The 19902-nt window shown below is 47.3% G+C and overlaps 1 protein-coding gene across 1 annotated transcript in view; it reads left to right on the forward strand.

Annotated features, from left to right (window-relative positions):
* Prp8 (pre-mRNA processing factor 8) overlaps positions 1-19902 on the forward strand; it is a 297334-nt gene that overhangs the window by 237621 nt on the left and 39811 nt on the right. The window contains exons 29-30 of the mRNA XM_050169409.2: positions 7303-7540; positions 12828-12956. Of these exons, the coding sequence (XP_050025366.1) occupies positions 7303-7540; positions 12828-12956 (367 nt within the window). The remainder of the gene's footprint in view (positions 1-7302; positions 7541-12827; positions 12957-19902) is intronic.

A 19902-nucleotide genomic window follows, 5' to 3' on the forward strand; every position in this document is an offset into this window, starting at 1 on the left:
AGCCAGCGATAGGGCCGGTAGGCCTAGCTAGGCAGACGGCGCTTACGATCCAACCAGAGCTCGTCGAAGAGCGCTTATGTGTGCCAAAACAATCAACACTGTACACTTAGGTCGCCTGTAATTAAAAACAATTGGTTTACTCGACGCAGTCGTTGCAAAGGGCAAGCGTGAAAGCGAAGCGAGCAGCCTCGCTCAGACGGTCGGTGTGGGATGTCTGCCCGCAAAATGCTCTCGCATCGCGGCTCCCGATCTCGCCAGTAGCTTAGTGCTAGTGTACTAGACGCTGCTTTGCATAACAGGCACACGTTCGAGATAATTTTACTGAACTGGTAACTATTTCTTGTCGGAAACAAACTGCAGCAGGCAAGGAAAAAAAAAAACCACTGCGAGAAACCGGCCAGCCAGCGCCGCCTCCGTGGAGGGAACGTCGGAGAACGTCACATGCCAGCTGCGCTGTCATTGGCTGCGGCCAGACGACGGTGCGGTTGCTGGACGCGTCGGACGATGAAAATCCGCCCGGCTTGCCGCACGCTCGACGTCCGATCCGGCGCTTCGGCACGGCAAAACACCTCAATTCCGGCGCATCGGACACCGAATCGGACCGTGCGTCTCCTAGGTCTCTCTACATAACACAGACACGTAGCCGCTGCCACTCCTTTTCGTCGCTTCAATAGCTTTCAGTTGTGGGGATGCGCGACTCTCGCGCGTCCCCTGGTGTTTTTCCCGCATAGCGCGTTACCTGCAGGGCGGCTTCGCCCGCCGCGTGGCCTGGCGCCCGCGGCGGTCGGAGTGGTTGAAGCGCAGTGCGAGAGATGGCGCTAGTGTTGCGCAGCTGCTAACGCCCCCGACAGGCGAGGTTACTCGGCCGCCGAGGGACAAGGCGCGTCCTCTTGGGTTCGAGGTCGTCGGCGGGCGCCGTCCGATGCTTCTGCGATACTGGCTCTTTCCCGGCGGGTCGGCGCACGGCGTAAACGTCCCGCGTGCGCGCGCCGCCATGCTTCTGCGAGACCGCCTCGCGTGGCCGCCTTCGAACGCACGACCGTTGGCGTGACCGAACGCGCGAACAACCAGGCGTTGGGATCCAGCATGGGGCGAACATATTCGCTCGCTATCCAGTCGCTCGGTGAGTCAGACTTCTAGATTTGTCGCGCGCCCATCGGCATGTTTTGTGGATAGCAACTCGGGTAGCAGGCATTGATCTATGAAAGGTGCGATAAATGCCCTTGTGATTGTTTGCACTACTGTGTTGTCGTTCCTTTGTCCCAAGAGTACGGAGGAGAACCCCATATCTCCCACACAGTTGACGAGTATAGCGGTCCCTCAGCTGCTTCCATAGTGTCAGGCACTCTTCGACTGAAACAGGGAAAATGACAAACAAACAGGCGCTGAGTGCATAGCATGTCCGGAGACGTATACACACACGTGCGTAGCATTGACGCTCCTGTTGAGAGGCCGGAGTACATGCGTATCTTCTCCCACGCGTTGTTTTCCCGCTCCGCATCCAAGTAGTCCATTCTTTTGGTGTCGTAGACGCAAGGGTGTTGCTGGACGGCGTCCAGAAACCTTTCGATTTCGGAGCCGCACAGGTCGGGCACGCTTTCTTGCGAATAGGCCATCTTGTTCTGGCTCAGCCCGCCGAGTAGCGAGTCTCTACCTCGACGAGAAAGGGCGCTAGGCGCGAACTTGGTCGGCGCAAAATGCAGTCGGTTGCATTCGGCGCCGGACGACGTCCGAGCACACTGAATGTCGCCGGACTGTAGAGGGTCGTGTTTTTGCCAACGTAACATCGCCATGATGAGCGCGCGCGCGCTTTACCTCGGAGTGTATTGCCCCCTTTAGCTTTGGGTTAACACTGTGTGCGCTACAGTTGTGATGAACCACTGGTAAAGCGCCTCTTCAACATCGGCGTACAAAGGGTCTCTAATCCTTTTCCGCTGATCGGCATGGCCGCTGATAGCTCCTGCCTTCACAGTCGCGGTGCTTCCGGTTTTCAAGATGGTTGATATCGTCGACTGGGCGAGCTCATACTTCTCACGAGGGCGCTCACCTTGAAGCCGCGTCGAGAGTCCTGCAAAATATCCATCTTCGTGTCAAGCGACACAGCTTTGCGCTTTGTCGGCGCCATCTTCGAACTGGGTTGTACCGTTGGTTGCACGCTGCTTCGGTGGTGTCAGCCTGCTATCGCAAGAGAGGGAGAGACTGAGTGCAGGACACGCGCCACCGCGCTGCTTTGCTTGTCGCTTTTTTTTTTCTTTCTCTCTCTTTCGGAGCGACTGTGGCCGACGCGCATGAAGCAGCTAGCACCATCTTGGGGTGCGCTGCACCTACTCAAGCACTCTCCAGTGCGTGGGCAGGGCGGGACGCGCAGCGTGGTAATGGCGGCATATACGAACTTGTGGAGGTAAACATCGCCTCGTCGCGACATCGTTCGTTTCAGGGAACTAAGCAACGCAAATGTTACGATTATTTCGCACGGACGGCAAAATTTTGATCGTTACATCCCATATGCAGTGAATAACCTATCGTTATAAATGGTTTTTTCCCCCATAGGCCTACTGCATAAAATGACTCTCATGTCGACCCATTGTTATAACCGATATATCGTTATATGTGGTATCGCTATAAGCGGACTGCACCGTACACTAGTAGGAGTGCACTAAACGAAGTGGAAAAAGAGAAGTAGGATATACATAAATGAGTTCCTTTGTAATAACGATACTTTTCAGTCTTCCTTTGTTTGCGAGTGGAATAACCTAGATGCATCTATAGCTAACACAGTACCGCAGTCTGATTTAGTTAAGGGGGGAGGAGGGGATCAGAATTAACTTTTTTGTTTCTTGACAGAAAGGGCTGAAATTTGGCACACACACTGCACATTGCAATAAAGAGACAATTCTAAAATTTCATTAGGATATCTTAATTAGTTTTTGTTTTATAAGAATTTATAAGTTCCTTGCTTGTGGAAAGCCTGGCACAGTAACGAAACATGATAGGGAGCTGGAAATACTTTGCATGTTTGCCCAGATGTCTAATCTACATCAAGACAGTGTTCGATTTTTTTTTTTAGTGCGCTAATAATTTTTTGCTCAACATAACATGCACATGACTGTGCTTCACTGCATGGAGCCATGTAGTAATTGTGAAATAATTAAATAATGGAAAGATAAAGAAACATTTCAAGACTGTCTTTAAGTACAACACAGCTTGTGGATCACAGCAAAACAAACTGGACCAAAATCGATCCAGCCATTGTTGTGCTACGCTTTCCACGAGCGAGGTGAGTGACAAAAAAAATGCAATTAAGAAAAATGGCTGCAAAGTTTTAAAAGCACTGCAAATTTATTAAGAAGCACCAGGGCTGTAATATATTGAATCATTGCTGTCAGGCATCTTCTTACACCTTTGCCTCTTTATTTGGTGGGCTTTGGATGCCTTCTTCAGGCGTTCTTTATCCTTTGCTTGCGCCGTTTGGAGTAGTGCATGACCACCATTTTCACTGCCAGGCCGAGCCTGGTATCGCAGTGTACACCCACAGAACGCTGTTGGCATCTTGGGCACAGAGCTTTAGCGATCAGAGTTCATCGCGGAAACAGGCATAATAATGAACTCGCAGTCACAAGGGGCCTAAATTTGTTCTTGGCATTGCTGCTTCCGCTCAGTCGCGGACACTGCGCGAAGGGAGTCGCGAACGCTGCATGCCTGCGCTTCTGCAGTCACCGGCGACACAAAACGCGGCTCGAGGTGCGTCTGAATCGTGCGACGATTCGTCTGGTGAGCCTTGAGTCACCATACAGTATGTAGCTCGTCGACGGTTGGGGGCTCACTCGCAGGCTGCGTGTCTGTCGCACGATGCATCGGAAACGCACACCGTCTCTGCCGGCGATGGAGACCTTCGACCCGCGTCGCCTCCAACAACGCAATCTCGGTTGCTGACTCGCGCGGCCGTACGCACAGGTGCGAGAGCCTCCATTGGCACGCCTTCCGGTGGCTTAGTTATCAGTATCAATGTCACAGGGCGATTGTCGGCTTCGCTGCTGGAATAGCACGGTGCAAGATAACGCGGCACGTTATCCGCGTGTTCAGTCGGGTTCTCCGCTTCTCCCGCTGGCCGCCGTCTTTTTCTCGCCGTAGGAGGCTTGCGCTTCCGTTTTCCGAAGGCATGCTTCATTTAAAAGTTCTTTTCGAACGAGCGATGATCCATCACTGACCTGGGAGCTTTCACAAATCCGAATTCTGCGAGTGTCAAGCGAAGAACGACGCCGGCGTGGTTTTCAAAGCAGACAACTGCCGTCCGCTGTGGTTGCCAGCTTGCCCGCTGCTGCAGCAGCAACCAATGGCGAGACGCCTTTCAGTACGGCAACCAATCGGAGGCCCGCTTTCATCGCAGAGCCCGTGTGACCGCCTCTAGCAGACCCGCGCTTCTTTTGTGTTTGTGCGTTTGTTACAAGATGGCGACGACCGAAGAATTCAGAAACGGAATGGCGAAACTTCGAGCGTTCGAACGATACCAAGATGGCGGCGTTCGGTGGCGGGAAAGACTAGTTAGGGCTCCGCGAACTGCGGTGATTTTACGCGATTTAAAGCTGTTTTCTCGCCCTATGCACTGATAAATTAATTTTTTTCGGGCACTTTTAGTGCGTTTTCAGTCAAACCATTTTGATACAATGTAGATTAGGCATTGCAGATACCGAAACGCGTCGTTGCCAAAAATCGATCTTTTTTTCGATTTTCGCGATCTGATCCCCGCGTCCCCCCTTAAGTTATTAGAAGATGAAATTAGTAGTTAGGAAAAAATAGTTCTTCTGCACATATAATCGTCAGAACTCCCATTTTTGGAACTATAGCTAAACATTTACCTCCTTTGTTTCTTTGATTTTATAACATTGTAATAATCTTTACGTGCATGTAACCTGAAGTGTACTATTTATATGAGTTGCTCTTGTTATTCATATTATTAGTGTTGTAAAATTGTGCATTGCACCTGTTTGACGTATTTCCATTTAGATGTTTTGATGCTCTTACCATTCGGTATATAAAACATGCACTGTATGTATAATCATATGCCCACCTGCTATGGTCTCGATATGAGACTGGCAGTATTGTAAATAAATATAGATACCATGATGAAAAACAGCGCACGAAGGTTGCTTGTGACGATATGCTCACTCAGCGAGATTCAACAAAAGCATGACTTGAAAGCACCCACTACTGAGCTCAAGGTAGCCAGTTCGATCCAGGACGCATTTTGATAGGGGTGAAATGAAAAAAACAATCTTGTAACTTAGATTTAGGTGCATGTCAAAGAACCCAGATTGCCAAAATTATTCAGTAGTCGCTCACTATGGCATGCCTCATAATCGAATGGTGGTTTTGGCACGTAAAACATGGCAATTTAATTTGTAATCTTTTTAAGACTTCAGAGGCAGGTCGGGTGCCTTGACTCATCTCAGCATGTACAATATCCTGGCAACGCATGTTCCTTGCTGTGATGCTACTTAAAGGGACACTAAAGGTTACCAGAAACTCAAGTTAAAGTGGTAGAGCAATGTTCTAGAACGTCTAGGGCGTCAATTTAATCGCGAACAGAGCTTTAGTAACCGAGAAATTGAGGTAAATGCATGACACGATTTGAGACCCCCCAGCGACATTCCGGTACTAGCCCGATGACGAAAGGACTCCTCATAATTTGTGTTACTAATACTCAACTACTCGTATTTAAAATATCATTTCATTCGATTATAAGATGGAAAAAAATGCTACTTGTCTACGTCTATTCGACTCTAAGAAAAAATAACATTTTGACGTTACCCTTCAGTAATATGGGTGTTCGAAAGGTTTCGTTTTCACTCGACTCTGCGCGCTCGACTCTGCGCCGCGCACGCTTTGGAGTTTCAGTACTTTCGTTATCGCGTCGTGCTGTGAGGGTTCTGCTGGCTCGCGACACTTTCATTTGGAACAAACAGCGAGAATGCCACGTCCATGTGATGTCGTGGGAAGCCCTCGTTGCTTTCCCGCTCCGGAGAGCCGGTGTCGAGGCCGCCGTCGTAGTACGCAACGACGCCGGCAGTGCGAGCCCTCAGCAGCAGGTCGCGCTCATCGGTGCTCAAATCGCTGAAGTTGAGCCCACCATCGCGAGCCAATCTGTCGGTGTCAGGGTCCATTGCGACGAGCGTCGAAGTTTGCGCCATAGAATGAAGTACCAGCTTATGGGCGTCTTGCGCTGGAGTTTGAGGTATAGTAGCGGCGCCTGGTGGCGGTGCGGGAAACGACATCTGGGTCGCGCCAGCTTGGGTCGTATTGAGCCTTGGCTGTGGCAAAGCACGTTTCTAGGCCGAGTTTTGCGTCGATTCGCACTTTTTTATGCCCTGTTGCGAGTGCGAAAAGGCTCGTCACTTGTCACAGATCACGCCGACCACGCTGCGACCTCGCCGCAGCCTATAGTTTAACGAAAACGGACTCTCCGTGTGCCGTGGGACGTAATGTGGGACGTAATTCGTTTCTCCTTCCGCTAGCCACCATACTCCCGCTTTCGCTCTGCTGTCGGCTCTGTCTTGGCTCTGTTTCTGGCCGCGCGTTTGCGTTTTGCGCAGAAAAGCCGTAGCGCCGTCTGCGGACGCCGTTCTACTCACCGTTGGCGCAACGTCACTATGAGACCATGATGTCAGTACTCCTCGATCGGAGGGCGGGCGATTTGAACTGCGCTAGCGGTACGCGGACGCTTCAGAACGCATTTTCTCTTAAAATAAGTCTCTCCTTGGCACGAAACAAGCGTTTCGAGGTTTCTGTGATGGTATTTCAACAGTCCACGTTGACTCAATAGTAACCTTTAGTGTCCCTTTAATGGCTGCTGCTGCCAGATGGGTGTATTATTGGGCAGTTCAGTTTCCTACTAAAGTTACCAGACGTAACTCTCTGGGGCTGCAATCGTTCAGCTACCATGAGAATGATGGTTAGCACTTGTAATTGTCTGATCTTCATGCATAATGGCTTCAGAAATGCTTGTGGCTTTTACTCTGCATTACTACCATTTATTGGCCGAAAGTATGAAGCAACCCTATTTTTCTAAATGCGCTAAGCAATAAGATTCTGTGCATGCATAATTGTTGTGCTTTGTTGCATTTCTAAGGCAGTATTTTTTTAATGAATTTGTAAAGTCAGAAATCTGTTTCAAGCCACAAGGACAAAGTTTAGGCAAATCCATGTCCTGAACATTGTTTCCATGCTGGCTTGCATCTCCCACAAACAGTAGCAGTAGAGTTACTACGATAATCCTTAAAGATTATCTATGTGTGTGTGTTTCAGTGCCTATGGCAACTGGTTCCCGGGCTGTAAGCCACTTATCCAGCAGGCCATGGCTAAGATTATGAAGGCCAACCCAGCATTGTACGTGCTGCGCGAACGTATTCGCAAGGGTCTCCAACTGTACTCTTCTGAGCCCACCGAGCCTTACCTCAGCTCCCAGAACTATGGCGAGCTCTTCTCCAACCAGATCATCTGGTTTGTTGACGACACCAACGTCTACCGTGTCACCATCCACAAGGTATGTGCAGTCAGTCATAACAAAAAATGTAGCAAGCTATTAGTTACATAGAAATCAAGGTGTACAATACGGTCTACTCTTAGGGAACTCCAAATTAGTATGCCAGCATGGATCGCAGCTCAGTTCTAGTATATACGAAGGTCTGCAATATCAGGTTGTCTACCAACTGGGAATTCTAAGGGATATTGAATAGTCTGGAAATACTCGGGGAGAACTCGGGGAATTTGTGCTTCTGCCAGGGAAAATTAACTGCATTTTTTATTGAAAGGGAACAAAAGTCGTGCTAATGCTGGCTCGAGTCACACAGGAAATGTAATGAATCTTCTTTGACGCCCTGACGTCAGCTGGAGGAGTTTGCATTGTAGTCAATGACAGACTTTCTGGACGCCCGATAATTCAGACACCTTCATGGCACCGCCATATTCCCCATAGAGTCCATGTATAAAAACGTCCAAAATTTCGAACGCAAGAACCCTTTGCCATCTGATTTTCCTAACTTGCCGTGTTTCCAGGTCCGAAATGCCATGAGAGAAAGCCACCCCTGCCGCCATTTTGATTACCTTGCCACCTCGAACCGGCACTCTCGCATGCAGATCCTCTGGCAGCTGTAGCCACTAACGCTGCAACGCTAGGCCTAGCTGCTTCGACGTTTGCTGTTAAGCTTCCTGCTGTTCTGTGTCATGTTTTTTATTGTACGAATTCGCTGCTGTCAGCAATGGCACCGACTGCGCCTTTGTGGTCCTCGCGATTGTCTTCGAAGCTCGGAAAGCATGGTGCATTCCCTAATGCTGGTTCCCGAAAGTCATCTTCGCCTCAATGGAGCAATGTTACGCTGTGAAGCATCTGTGAAAGTATTGCAGTTAAGCATGAGCATGGGAAGGGGCAATTGTCATGGGACACAATATGTATTCCTTAATTATACACGCGTGCACCTGCCATCTCCTGTCACAGTACAAGCACCGATATGCCTAATAAGTGTACTGGCAGGCCTTCGGAGCTGTTTCGGATGTACGTGTGACAACTTGAGTTCTTAAGGGCAGTAAATGACATGCATTCATTTGTTTTAACTGCCCAATTTTTTCGGACGCTTTCACGGCCCCCTAGGGAGTAAAAAAAATCAGACATTGACTGTACAACAGACCAAGAGGATGCCTAAAATTGTCTGTGGGGTGAACACGCGGCACAAGTAGGATGAGAACGGCAAAGACCTACGCATTGAGGAGTGAACGGGAAAGGAAGCATGCCGTCGCTTCGTTGAAGGAACTTGAGCTAAAAAAAAACAAAGTGTTGGCTGAAGCCGAGATGCAGGCGTCCCTTGATCCAAACTAAAACAAACTCCTTAAAGCAGTGAAATGCAACACAGAGGTGTTGTGCGCGGGCTAAGGGTATGTCAGTGCACATCGTTCACTTGGTAACAGCGCGAAGGGACATGGACAAAAAAAAAAGCACGACAACATGGCCGAAACACGACAACACGGGCGCCCGTGTTGTCATATTCCTTCCTTTTGTCATGTTTCTTTTGTCCATGTCCCTTTGTGCTATTACCAAGAAAACAATGAATCCTAACCAACTCATCCACCTTGCTATCTTGCTTGAATATATGTCACGACAGTTGAGGTTGACTTACCAGCCGTTGATAAGAGGATCTCACTTGTGACAAAGTTTGCGCCTTATGCCAACGAGCTTGCTATTGTTAGAAATAGCCCACGCTCGAAAATATTTGCTTCTGTATGCATATCCATACTATTCGTATTTGAGAATGTTACTCAATTTTGCAACGGGTTTTACCATTTTTTTTTTTTCGAAGGTATTTCATTCACTTTGCATTTTACTAACCCTTCCTTTCTGTTTTCTTTTTTGAATAAAATAAGCACTACACCTTAATATTCAAACTGGATTAAGTCCTTTTATTTTTTAACATGTTCACTAGAGAGTGAAAGCATTGGGAGGCATGGTGTCAGCCCGTCTTGACATAAAACAAAGTTCTGTGTCACTCAGGTAATCTTGCAATGGCACCCAGGGAAAACCTGGAAAACTCTGAGAATTTAGAAATATCAACTTGGTAGCCATCCTGAAAATTTTTTTGTAATTTTTTTGTAATCAATAGATCATGTTTTGACTAGTTTCAAATGCCTTTTGCCCTGTGAAACTGTGTTTCAATCAGTCCTGTTGACTTGGATGAACCTTGTACCAGCAGAGGCAGTGCTGTTCTGCGAATTGCAGCATTTGCCGCTTCGGGCCAACATCGCAGAGTGCATGTAATAGGGCAGAAGCACTTTGCAGAGGCAAGAAGTAGTGAAGTTATGTTGTAAATAGCAAGCACTTGACCGGGGACAGGCGCACACTTGACTGGACCTTCGCACGTCTGTTCATACTTTCGGAAATACGTGCTCCTTTTGTTGCCACTCCCCTTGGTCCATGTCACGTTGCTGTTTCAATCAGTCCTGTTGACTTGGAGAAACCTTGTACCAGCAGAGGCAGTGCTGTTCTGCGAATTGCAGCGTTTGCCGCTTCGGGCCGACATCGCAGAGTGCATGTAATAGGGCAGAAGCACTTTGCAGAGACAGTCTGTGATTGCATCAGTCGGGGCAGCTCGTCCGCGGCGTATTTGGCGCTCCTTTTGCACCGTAAACAACTAAGTGAGGCGCTCGCTTGCATGTAATTGAACAACTCCACAGCGCATGCAACTTGCAGAATAGCATGGGTCTCTATACCCAGTACACCAAATACGGTCGAACCCACTTATAACAATATTCAAGCGGCACGAAAATTCCATTGTTATAACCGAGTTGCAGGAAAAAAATATCTTAACGGGAGATGGCGTACCTGTTCCGAGAAAACTGTAATGGTGGGCAGGCCAGTTCTCCCCCGCCACCTTGCCCCATCCGGCTTCCGATTGTGTGGACTCTTTTAACTTTAAAGGGACTGACAACCAATTTTTATGGTACCTACTTTTTCTAGTGCAATAGAAGACTTACCGGCCAGAGCATCTAATCATGAAGTAGTAACGCAGAAAATGCCATGGAACATTTTTTTATCAGAACTTTTCTATCTGCAGTGCGGATAAAGTCGTTCACTGAAGCATGCCGAAAACTATGATAGGTGAGCGCAATAGCGATTATAGGCTGGCATTAGTGGGTGGCTGACGACAAGTGCGGCTGTAGGTGTGAGAAAGTATTATTTTGTTTGTCGAGTCGGTGTTTCTGCGATTCATGTTTTCCAAAGTGTGAAAGTATTTCTGTGACAATAGCTTCGTGTTTCTGCGATTTCTGGTTCAACTGCTTTGGTATTTAAATAGTCAAAACGAAAGCAAGTGCATCAAAAATGAAATAACGCTTTACACGTGATACGCAGTTGGTGTTGGCGTAGCCAAGCGTGCACTTCTGATTTCCGATGTCTGTCGAAGACCTGAGCGAGCTGGAACAAAGGATATTTAGCTCGCATGCATGCTTAGAATTTACGTACATCCTTATGGAGTAGCACCCGAATGTCATGCTTTGATGGACGAAAGCTGCAGCTGAAGCAACGAATCCAACTTGCTTGATAGGCCATTGTCCCCGCCACAAGCAGCCCGCCTGACACTGATTTCGGTCTGCCGACTGTTGGTGACAGCATTTTTTTTCTTCGTGTCGGTGCCTCTGTCACACTGTACCGACATCGACAATCTGCCAGTGTTGGGCAGAGAGCACAATGTCGGTGCAGTGTAACAGAGGCGCCGGCACGAAGCTGAAAAACGTATCTATCCATGGCAGAACTCATCGATGGCATCTTGTATCACAAGGAGATCATAAAACTCTTTGTACTTGCGAACTCGCACTATACTTGCACGCGTACAGCAGCATGTGTGCCTCCATGCATGTGGGACGACGCATGCGCCGCTTGTTAGCATGGACTTTCTTTAGTTCGTAATGTGCGTAGAATAAAGCGTGTCTGATAATATACTGTCTGCAATATTAAGCAATAATTGTACTGTACTTAATGACACTCAACTTGCATACAGTAATCTCTTGACTTCATTTCGAAGTGTCAAGGTTTGACCGCCGGGCCTTGCCACTTACTGGTTTTTCTGACTTTCTTTGCCAATTTAAAATTATATTTCCTACATAAATCCCAAACAGCCTGCTAGATTCTGTCACTATAAATCATAGCCATTTCATTCTCATCAACGTCTCGGAACACATTCTGGGCAGTTGTCAGTCCCTTTAACTCTGCTTCCCGCGCACTCCAATCACGTGTTGTTAACAAACCGCCGCTCTCGGCGCTCAAGAATGGCACTGCTATAACAACTACAAAGAGGGGTCACGGGTGGCAAGTGACATACGAGCTCCATCGAGGCATCGCTTTGGTAGCCCCAAAAGGTGCCTTTTAAACAATGCGGGAAGGTTGCCGCAGCAGCATCTCAGCTTGAGAAATCTAAAAGAAACACTGGGATAATGCGGCATCGGAGCATTGTAGTAAGTGGGTTATTTCTCCATGGAAAACATCCAAAAGTCGACAGTGCAGCAGCTTCACATTGTTATAACCGATATATTGTCAAAACCGATATCGTTATAAATTCGTTTGACTGTATTCACACGCCTTATTTTTGCACTGCACTCACTTTCTTCGGAATTGTCCCATATTTTTTGTTAAAACTAGATCGCTGGAAACAAAATGGGGAGATATACGCCAATTGTCCACTTAGTGGACATGTCTATTTCTTCTGCTGCTGAAGTGCTGATTTGCTGGGGGCACCTGTCTCCTTCCCACCAGCCTACCTAATCAGAACAGCAGCAGACGAATTGGACATCTCTACTAAGTGGACAATCACAGAGTACTCCCCTGGTCTGACAATGCCAAGAATGCTATTCACATTAAAACATAACATACTTTATTACCCGCTGCGGTGGCTTAGCAGCTAGGGTGTTGCGCTACTAAGCATGAGGTCGTGAGATCGAATCCTGGGCGCTGTGGCTGCACATGCGAAACGGCCGTTTCCCGTGAATTAGGGGCATGTTAAAGATCCTGTGGTGGTCAAAATTAATACGGAGTCCCTCACTACGGCGTGCCTAATAATTTGTGCTTTTGGCACGTGGAAGCTCAGACTTTAAAACATACTTTAATTCAATCAATCAATACGCTCACTCGATGTCTAGAGACTCAAACCGCACGTGAACTGTCAAAATTTTCGTCCAGGGACAGCGACCCTGGGAGTGTTAACGAACACCACCACCACTGTAGTAGATCTGGAACTTCCACTGAACTCGTGCCCTGTGCACTGATGTGTCATGCGTAATCCTTCCAACAGACCTTTGAAGGGAACCTGACAACCAAGCCCATCAATGGTGCCATATTCATCTTCAACCCACGCACTGGACAGCTGTTCCTCAAGATCATCCACACTTCCGTGTGGGCTGGCCAAAAGCGTCTGGGACAGGCAAGTAGAGCTGCATTCAAATGTTGTTTCTGTAGATGCTCGGGGCAGGAGGAGCTGGATAGTGTATGGAATAAAGCCATATCATGCTCTTACTTTGAGCAAGTGAACTTCCTCGAAGAAGTGCTTAAAAAATAATTATGAAGGCTGAGTTGGCACTAACTTCGAAACCACAACTTCCTTGTGATTTAGAATGACGTAAGCGTCCAGCTTCTGGAAACCACAATTAAACCTGTTACCAACTGTGGTTTCAATTTTTTTGTGCACTCATGGCTTGCCACCCTCCACACTTGCACAGGTGCAGCATGTTGCTTGGTATTTTGTGAAGGTTGATCACATTAATAATCTTACTTCTAAAATACAGTAGACTCCAGCTGATTATTTTCTTGGTTGACTAAATCTCGAGTGGAGGTTCACCTGGGCCCATACATACTTATGGACGAAGGCTTTCGTTATTTCAATCCTGTAATTGGCCCTCGCTGGATAATTCAAACTTAAGGGGGGACATGGCAATGAAAACGCTTTTTTTTTATGGGAATAAAGTGGTGAAATGTGGCATGCAGGTGTGATTTGTTATGCTGACATCATAACTGAAATTAGTTTTGTTCTATATATTATAGTCTTCGAGTTACAACAGTTGGCCACCTCTAATGGTCATTCCCAAATTAATTAATTACACATAAGTTCACCAAGATTTTCACATCCACATGTTCACAAAGACCTATTCTGTGAAATAAAGCTATTGGTTTATTTTTGAAATGCCGAAATAAGCATAAAAATATTTTTACTTTCTATGCATATTGCCTTACTAACACCTTTTGCAAAAAAGGACCATTATGAATTTTCCTTCTTTCTTTCTTTTTTGTGAAGTGCAGGTAAAGGTGGATAGCTTTATTGCACTCATCAATGTTTCAGAGTCTAAGTGCAAAAGACAATGATTTTGTCTTAATTCGTTGGGAAATGGCACTGGGATGACTGAAAGCAACTGCACAAGAAATGAAAGCTGAGAAAACGGAGCTCAAAGTTCCATTTGTTGTAAACATTTAAATCTTTACTTTGAGCACCTAAAACCTGCCCGGGATATAGTCCTTTCCCTATGAGGACACATCTTCTTTATATTTTGATGTAGTTTTTTGCGTTCTTGCAGCAGTTTCGTGCACCTTAGTTGCCTTTTTGATCATCGTGCATCCATCCGTCGTGCAGAGGTAGATGACAATGCGTTCAAAATGTCGGCTCTTGTCTCTCGTTGCACAAGCTCTTTGTTAGTGAGAGTTGGAGCTGAAATTTGCAGTTGAATATTTGATGCGAAAACTTCTGGTCCACCGATGTCACGTTGCCATCATGACCACATGTGGACGCACCGTCACCATCGTTCGTAGTCGCGCCTTCACCATCGCTCACGGATGTGCCGTCACCATCGCTCGTGGACATGCCTTCACCATCGCTCGCGGATGTACGTTCACCATAGCCCACAGTCGTGTTTTCCTGGTCACCCACGTGCACCAGTCGTGGCTCGTCAACTAGTTCAGCGGCATCCGCTTCTACAACTAGTTTTCCCTCTTTTCCACACCTTTCGTGGTCTTCCATACACGCGGGCCATTCGGAACTTGATTCCTTTGGGGCTCATCACAGAAAAGGTGCATAAGCTGCCATGATCATCAATCACGTTGATCGGAATGCGCAGCTCACTGCTGCGCAAACGCGCATGAGAGAGGTTCGTCAGCAATTCAAACCTACAACAGCCAATAGGAGCGCGTCCTGTGCCCCATGTGACTCCTGCGCCCAATCGCAATGCCGCATTTGCCTTTCTTTCACTTGTGTTTGCTGGTTTATTTTTTGGTGGAGAAATGCGTCGCTTCAGCTATCTTTCTCCTCTTTACGATGATACCAAGATGGCGGCGCTGCGTGAACGGATAGCCGGGCGATCCGCGGTGCAACGAGGCTTTCTAAAGCCAGATTTTTTTGCAATTTTTTATGACAGCACCTGGGGAAAGTGCTGCTTTCTTGATTTATACCGCGTAATTTTTTATAATATTTTACCATGAGGTAAATAAAGGTCCGTGGATCGCGGGAAAAAAATAAATCAGAAAATCGAAAATTTGACAATTTGACCACATCAATTATTGCGTCCCCCCTTAACTGGTCAGCAAAAATGTGCCGGACCCCAATTGTGACCCCAGTCGCTGCAGTGTATGTCTTGGCGACACTATGGATTAGTGAATGTGTCAGACGCATCTCCCGCTTATAAGGCCTATTCTTTTTCTTTTTTAATTTTTGGCCTGCTCTAGGAAGATTTTCAAGCAAAGATATTCGCTCGCAATTATCACTGGCACTCTCGGTAGGCTGTTGCAAATGCCATGAACACGGTTTTGGTTTCGTATCCTCTGCACCGTTCAGGCAACGTTTGGGCCAATTTTCACTAAAGAATAAAGAAAAGGGCGCACATTGGAATAGTGTAAGTACAGTAACCAGTATGAGCCCAGCCAGCGCCATTGCCATCACAAAATAGTGGCACAACTTTTCAAATAGCCCCGCAGGGGCGTCTGCGTCAGCAGGCATTTAGTGTGCTGCGACACCATGTACTCGAGCAGATGAGGGTCTCTTCCGGGTGTAGCCATGCGCGGCTTAGCCATGTCTGGGGAAAGGGGGATCCTGGGGGTTGAGCAGATGCCAGGTGTTCGGACCTTTAATGCCCCCTGGCGTGGCAACACACCTCTTTGGCCTCCTCCTACTCCAACACACCTACTTCACATAGACGTCACCTCCAGACTGACCCATCTGGGAGAAATAGGCAGTTGCCTTTTCCTATCCTCCTCTCCGATCTTAGTCTTTCTCTCTCGCCTTTTTCATCTTTCCTGTCTTCTGTTCACTTCTCACTTCCAAATTTTCGAACAGCAAGGGTTAACCTTGTGTGGCTAGCCAGCCTTGGCTATGCTGTATTTGGTTATAGCAGCAATGTGTGGCTGGCATTGGCAGGGTTTCTCTTGCAGGAACTTCTGTCACGGCCCCTTGTTGGGCTGCATGGTGGGTGGTCAGCAACGCGGCCGACAACCCCGTCTATACTTATGGCAAACGCTTTTCCTAAACTCCCTGATCGCCCTCAGAAACGAGGGCGCACCGAAGATGTCTTTCAGTTTTTCGGACGCCAAGTCCACAACTTCCCTCGTTTCCATGTAATTCACTAAAAAAAACCAGACAAACCAGTGCGAACCAGTTCTTCATTCCTTGTTTCAGTCTTTGACTGAAGTTTTTGGTCCAGGATATAGGGCTTTGAGGATGGCAAGCGGTGATCTTCTCTTGGAGCTCCGCGATCAGAAGCAATGAAAGTCATTACTATTACTTGAACGACTGGCCGATGTGCATGAAGCAGCTAGCGCCATCTCGTGGCGCGTTGCGCCTACTCAGGTACTCTCCGATGCGCGGTAATGGTGGCAGATACGAACTTATGGAGATAAACATCGCCTCGTCTCGACATTGTTTGTTTCAGGGAAGTAAGCAACGCCAATATTAAGATTATTTGGCACGGAAAACGCCGTCCAGACGGCAAAATATTGATCATTATATCGGATATGCGGTGAATAACCTATCGTTATGTTTTTTTTCCCATAGACCTAATGCATAAAATGACACTCTCATGTCGACCCATCGTTATAACCGATATATTGTTATATATGGTATCGTTATAAGTGGACTGCACTGTAATCGCATATGTCAAAAAGCAAACGCTCAAACATGACAAGGGAATTAAGGAACCAAATATGTGAATTACCAATCGGCGAAGCTCCAATTGTGTATCATTGCCGCTACCAGCAATAAACAGCCACTTGCTATATTATATGCTTCCTTGCACACCAGTTTCACTCACCTGAAAGGTGAAATCCACCTGCTCACTACACACAGCAATGTGCATGATAAATTTTGCGAAACGCACCAAGAAAGTGTGCTTGTGTTACTGATATCACTGCGCTTGCCTGTTAAAAAAAACACGAGAGCTAAAGTAGCAGTAGTTACACGGCTTATGAAAAGCTTGAATGATGGCACAGAAAGCACTGATGTAACAGACATGATAGAGCATGCAGAACCACACTGCATCTTTCACAGCATGGTGGCAGATCCTGCACGCGTCTTTTTCAGGCAGCCGTCGTCTGCTAGCTGCTTGTGCTGGTCAGAGTGAAAATCAACTGACAGCTCCGACAGTCTGTAGCCATTTCGGAACTTTCGGTCAGTGAAAAAGCTTAAACGCATTTCTGGCAACTCTCGGGACTAATTGGTGGTGCTTAGGAAGCTGTCCAAGCGAAATTGAATGTGGCACAGCACTCCCAAGCAGTTCGTGACTGTCAGGGACTGCTAATCAAAGAGGCCCAGTCACTTATTGCAACGTACCACGCACCGGTCGTTTGTTGCAACATCCTGGCCACTTGTTGCAATGTGCCAGAGCAAATGGGCATGGGCAGGACACGTAATGAGGAGGGAAGATAACCGATGGTCATTAAGAGTTACGGAATGGATTCCAAGGGAAGGAAAGCGTAGCAGAGGGCGGCAGAAAGTTAGGTGGGCGGATGAGATTAAGAAGTTTGCAGGGACAACATGGCCACAAATAGTACATGACCGGGGTAGTTGGAGAAGTATGGGAGAGGCCTTTGCCCTGCAGTGGGCATAACCAGGCTGATGATGATGATGATGATGATGCCAGAGCAAATTTCCCCCTGCACCGCTGCATTTATGTTACTGCTGCGTTCAAAGGCAACATAAGATGTGGTACTTTAAAGGGCCCTTGAAACGGTTCTAACAAATTTTGTAGACGCGTAGGGTACAGCTTAAGTAGAACATTCGCACCACAATTTAAGCGAAGCGTTACATAATAATGGAGCTACAAGCGATTAGAAGTTACCCTCCTCCCTAGCCATGCTTTTCCTCCTCAACTCGTTCGCCGAGCGAGCGGGGCTAAGCTCCGCCTTCACTGGCTCTGCGTCACGATGTGACGTCACATCGTCCACTTCCGTTTGTTTTGGAGCCCGCTCCCGCTCACGCGAGACCTCTCCGCTAGCCGCTTGGCCGTCGACCGAGAGCTATCGAAGCAGCGTGCGCTGCGAGCATTCTGTCGTAGCGCCGAACGTGTTTGGTATTCCGGTAACCACAGGCAAGCTGGTCATTTCGGCAAATGACTGGAGGCATAAACTCAAGCTGATGAAAGAACTTTAGCGTAGACGTACGTGAGCGGCCTGATTGGTCTGCACGGTCCAGACACTTGGCGCAGCGCTTAACCAGCCGAACAAAGCGCTAATATTGCTCTAACCAAGTGTAAAATATTTTAAACATTTATAAAAACAATGTGTTGATGATTACACTCCTGCAAAAAATAAAACACCAGCAGCAAAGAAGAATACACTTTGTTGCTGCTACTGTGTATGGTTGAGTTCTGTCCCACCAGGTGGCTGCACCGTGCAGACCATTCACATTTGCCCTTCTGCGAATCTCATGGCTCATCCCGTTACGGCACAGTCAAGCGGCCAAACCCTGTCCCCTTGCGCTTGCGTTTGCCCTAATACCGGACTCGCAAAACGCTATTGCACTAGTAATCTTCCGGTGTAAAGTGACTGCCACAAACGCGCAAATCCTGGCGCCGATCGGATAGCGGCAGTCCAATGCGCAGAAGCCAGTTCGCTCGTATGCTGCCTTGCAGAGAGAGGGACACGATGTCACAGCTTGACATATTTCCAGTCACTATGTTTGCAGTCCACAAGGCAACAAAGTCGAATCATAGTGCTCGCGAAAAGACTGAGACTGACTCTGACCGCGGAGCTCTCGTCAAAATGGAGTATGTTGTAACACAAGCAGACGACACTTGCTGTGTGCCGGAAGTGCTCAAGTGTACTGAAAAATTGTTCTTGTGCATTCTCTTTATGTTACTTTCTTTTTATAAAAACAAATTAACTAACATTCCAACTATTACGAAGATCATTTGTTTACCATAAAGTTGGGAAAATTATCGATCACGCGCCCTGGTCAGCCAAGCGGATAGCTCGCCCCACTGACGTCATATGGGTAGGGGTGGCTTAAAATTCCGCCGAGCCGTGTGCTGCGATCGGCAGCAATGTGCATATTTAAAACCTTATAATAAATCACATGCTTTACGCGGAGCACTTAGATGTGTCAATGATCAGAAAGACCTACTCTAACTACTCAGTACGTTTGTAGAAAATCGTCAAAAGCGTTTCAGGGTCCCTTTAAAGAATGTCGTTGTGTGAAATGGGAACATAATACACGGGAGTCAATGGGGTTTAGGTCGGGACTGCAATAAAGTGGCATAGGAGCCGGGAAAACTCAACAGCGAGGAAAGTATCAATGAGATTACACTGTCTATATATGTGTATGTGTGAATGAGAAAGGGAACAAATGGGCCCAAGCACTCTCTGGTTTAGACCTGGTACATATACAACACTCAAAGTGGGTGGGAAAACGTCGCTGTACTAGCTGAATTGGTAAGAGCACCGCATGCTTAATTCAAAGGTGTGGGCTTGGATCCCACTTGAAGCAAGTTGTTTTCTCGTCCACTCTCATTTTTTATTAATTTACCATTCCTACATTTCAAATCGGGGTGTGTACCAACCGGGAAAACCGGGAATTCCCAGGGAATTTGAATAGTCTGGAAATACTCAGGGAAAACTGAGGGAATTTGTGCTTCTATCAGGGAAAGTTAGCTGTAACCTTATTGAAAGGGAATGAAAATCGTGGTAATGCTGGCTCCAGTAACAGAGAAATCGCAGCGAATCGTCATTGACGCCGTGTCATCGGCACAAGGTATTGCCAGAGCAGTTAATGACCGATTTTCCAGACGCCCGATTTTTCAAACATGCCCGATAATTTACGCAGCTTTGCGGCAACACCACATACTCCATATAGTCAATGTATATTGCCCTGACTGCAGGTCTGAAATGGCATTAATCAA

The sequence above is a fragment of the Dermacentor andersoni genome, chromosome 3, assembly GCF_023375885.2.
Source record: "Dermacentor andersoni chromosome 3, qqDerAnde1_hic_scaffold, whole genome shotgun sequence".
Classification (NCBI taxonomy): domain Eukaryota; kingdom Metazoa; phylum Arthropoda; class Arachnida; order Ixodida; family Ixodidae; genus Dermacentor; species Dermacentor andersoni.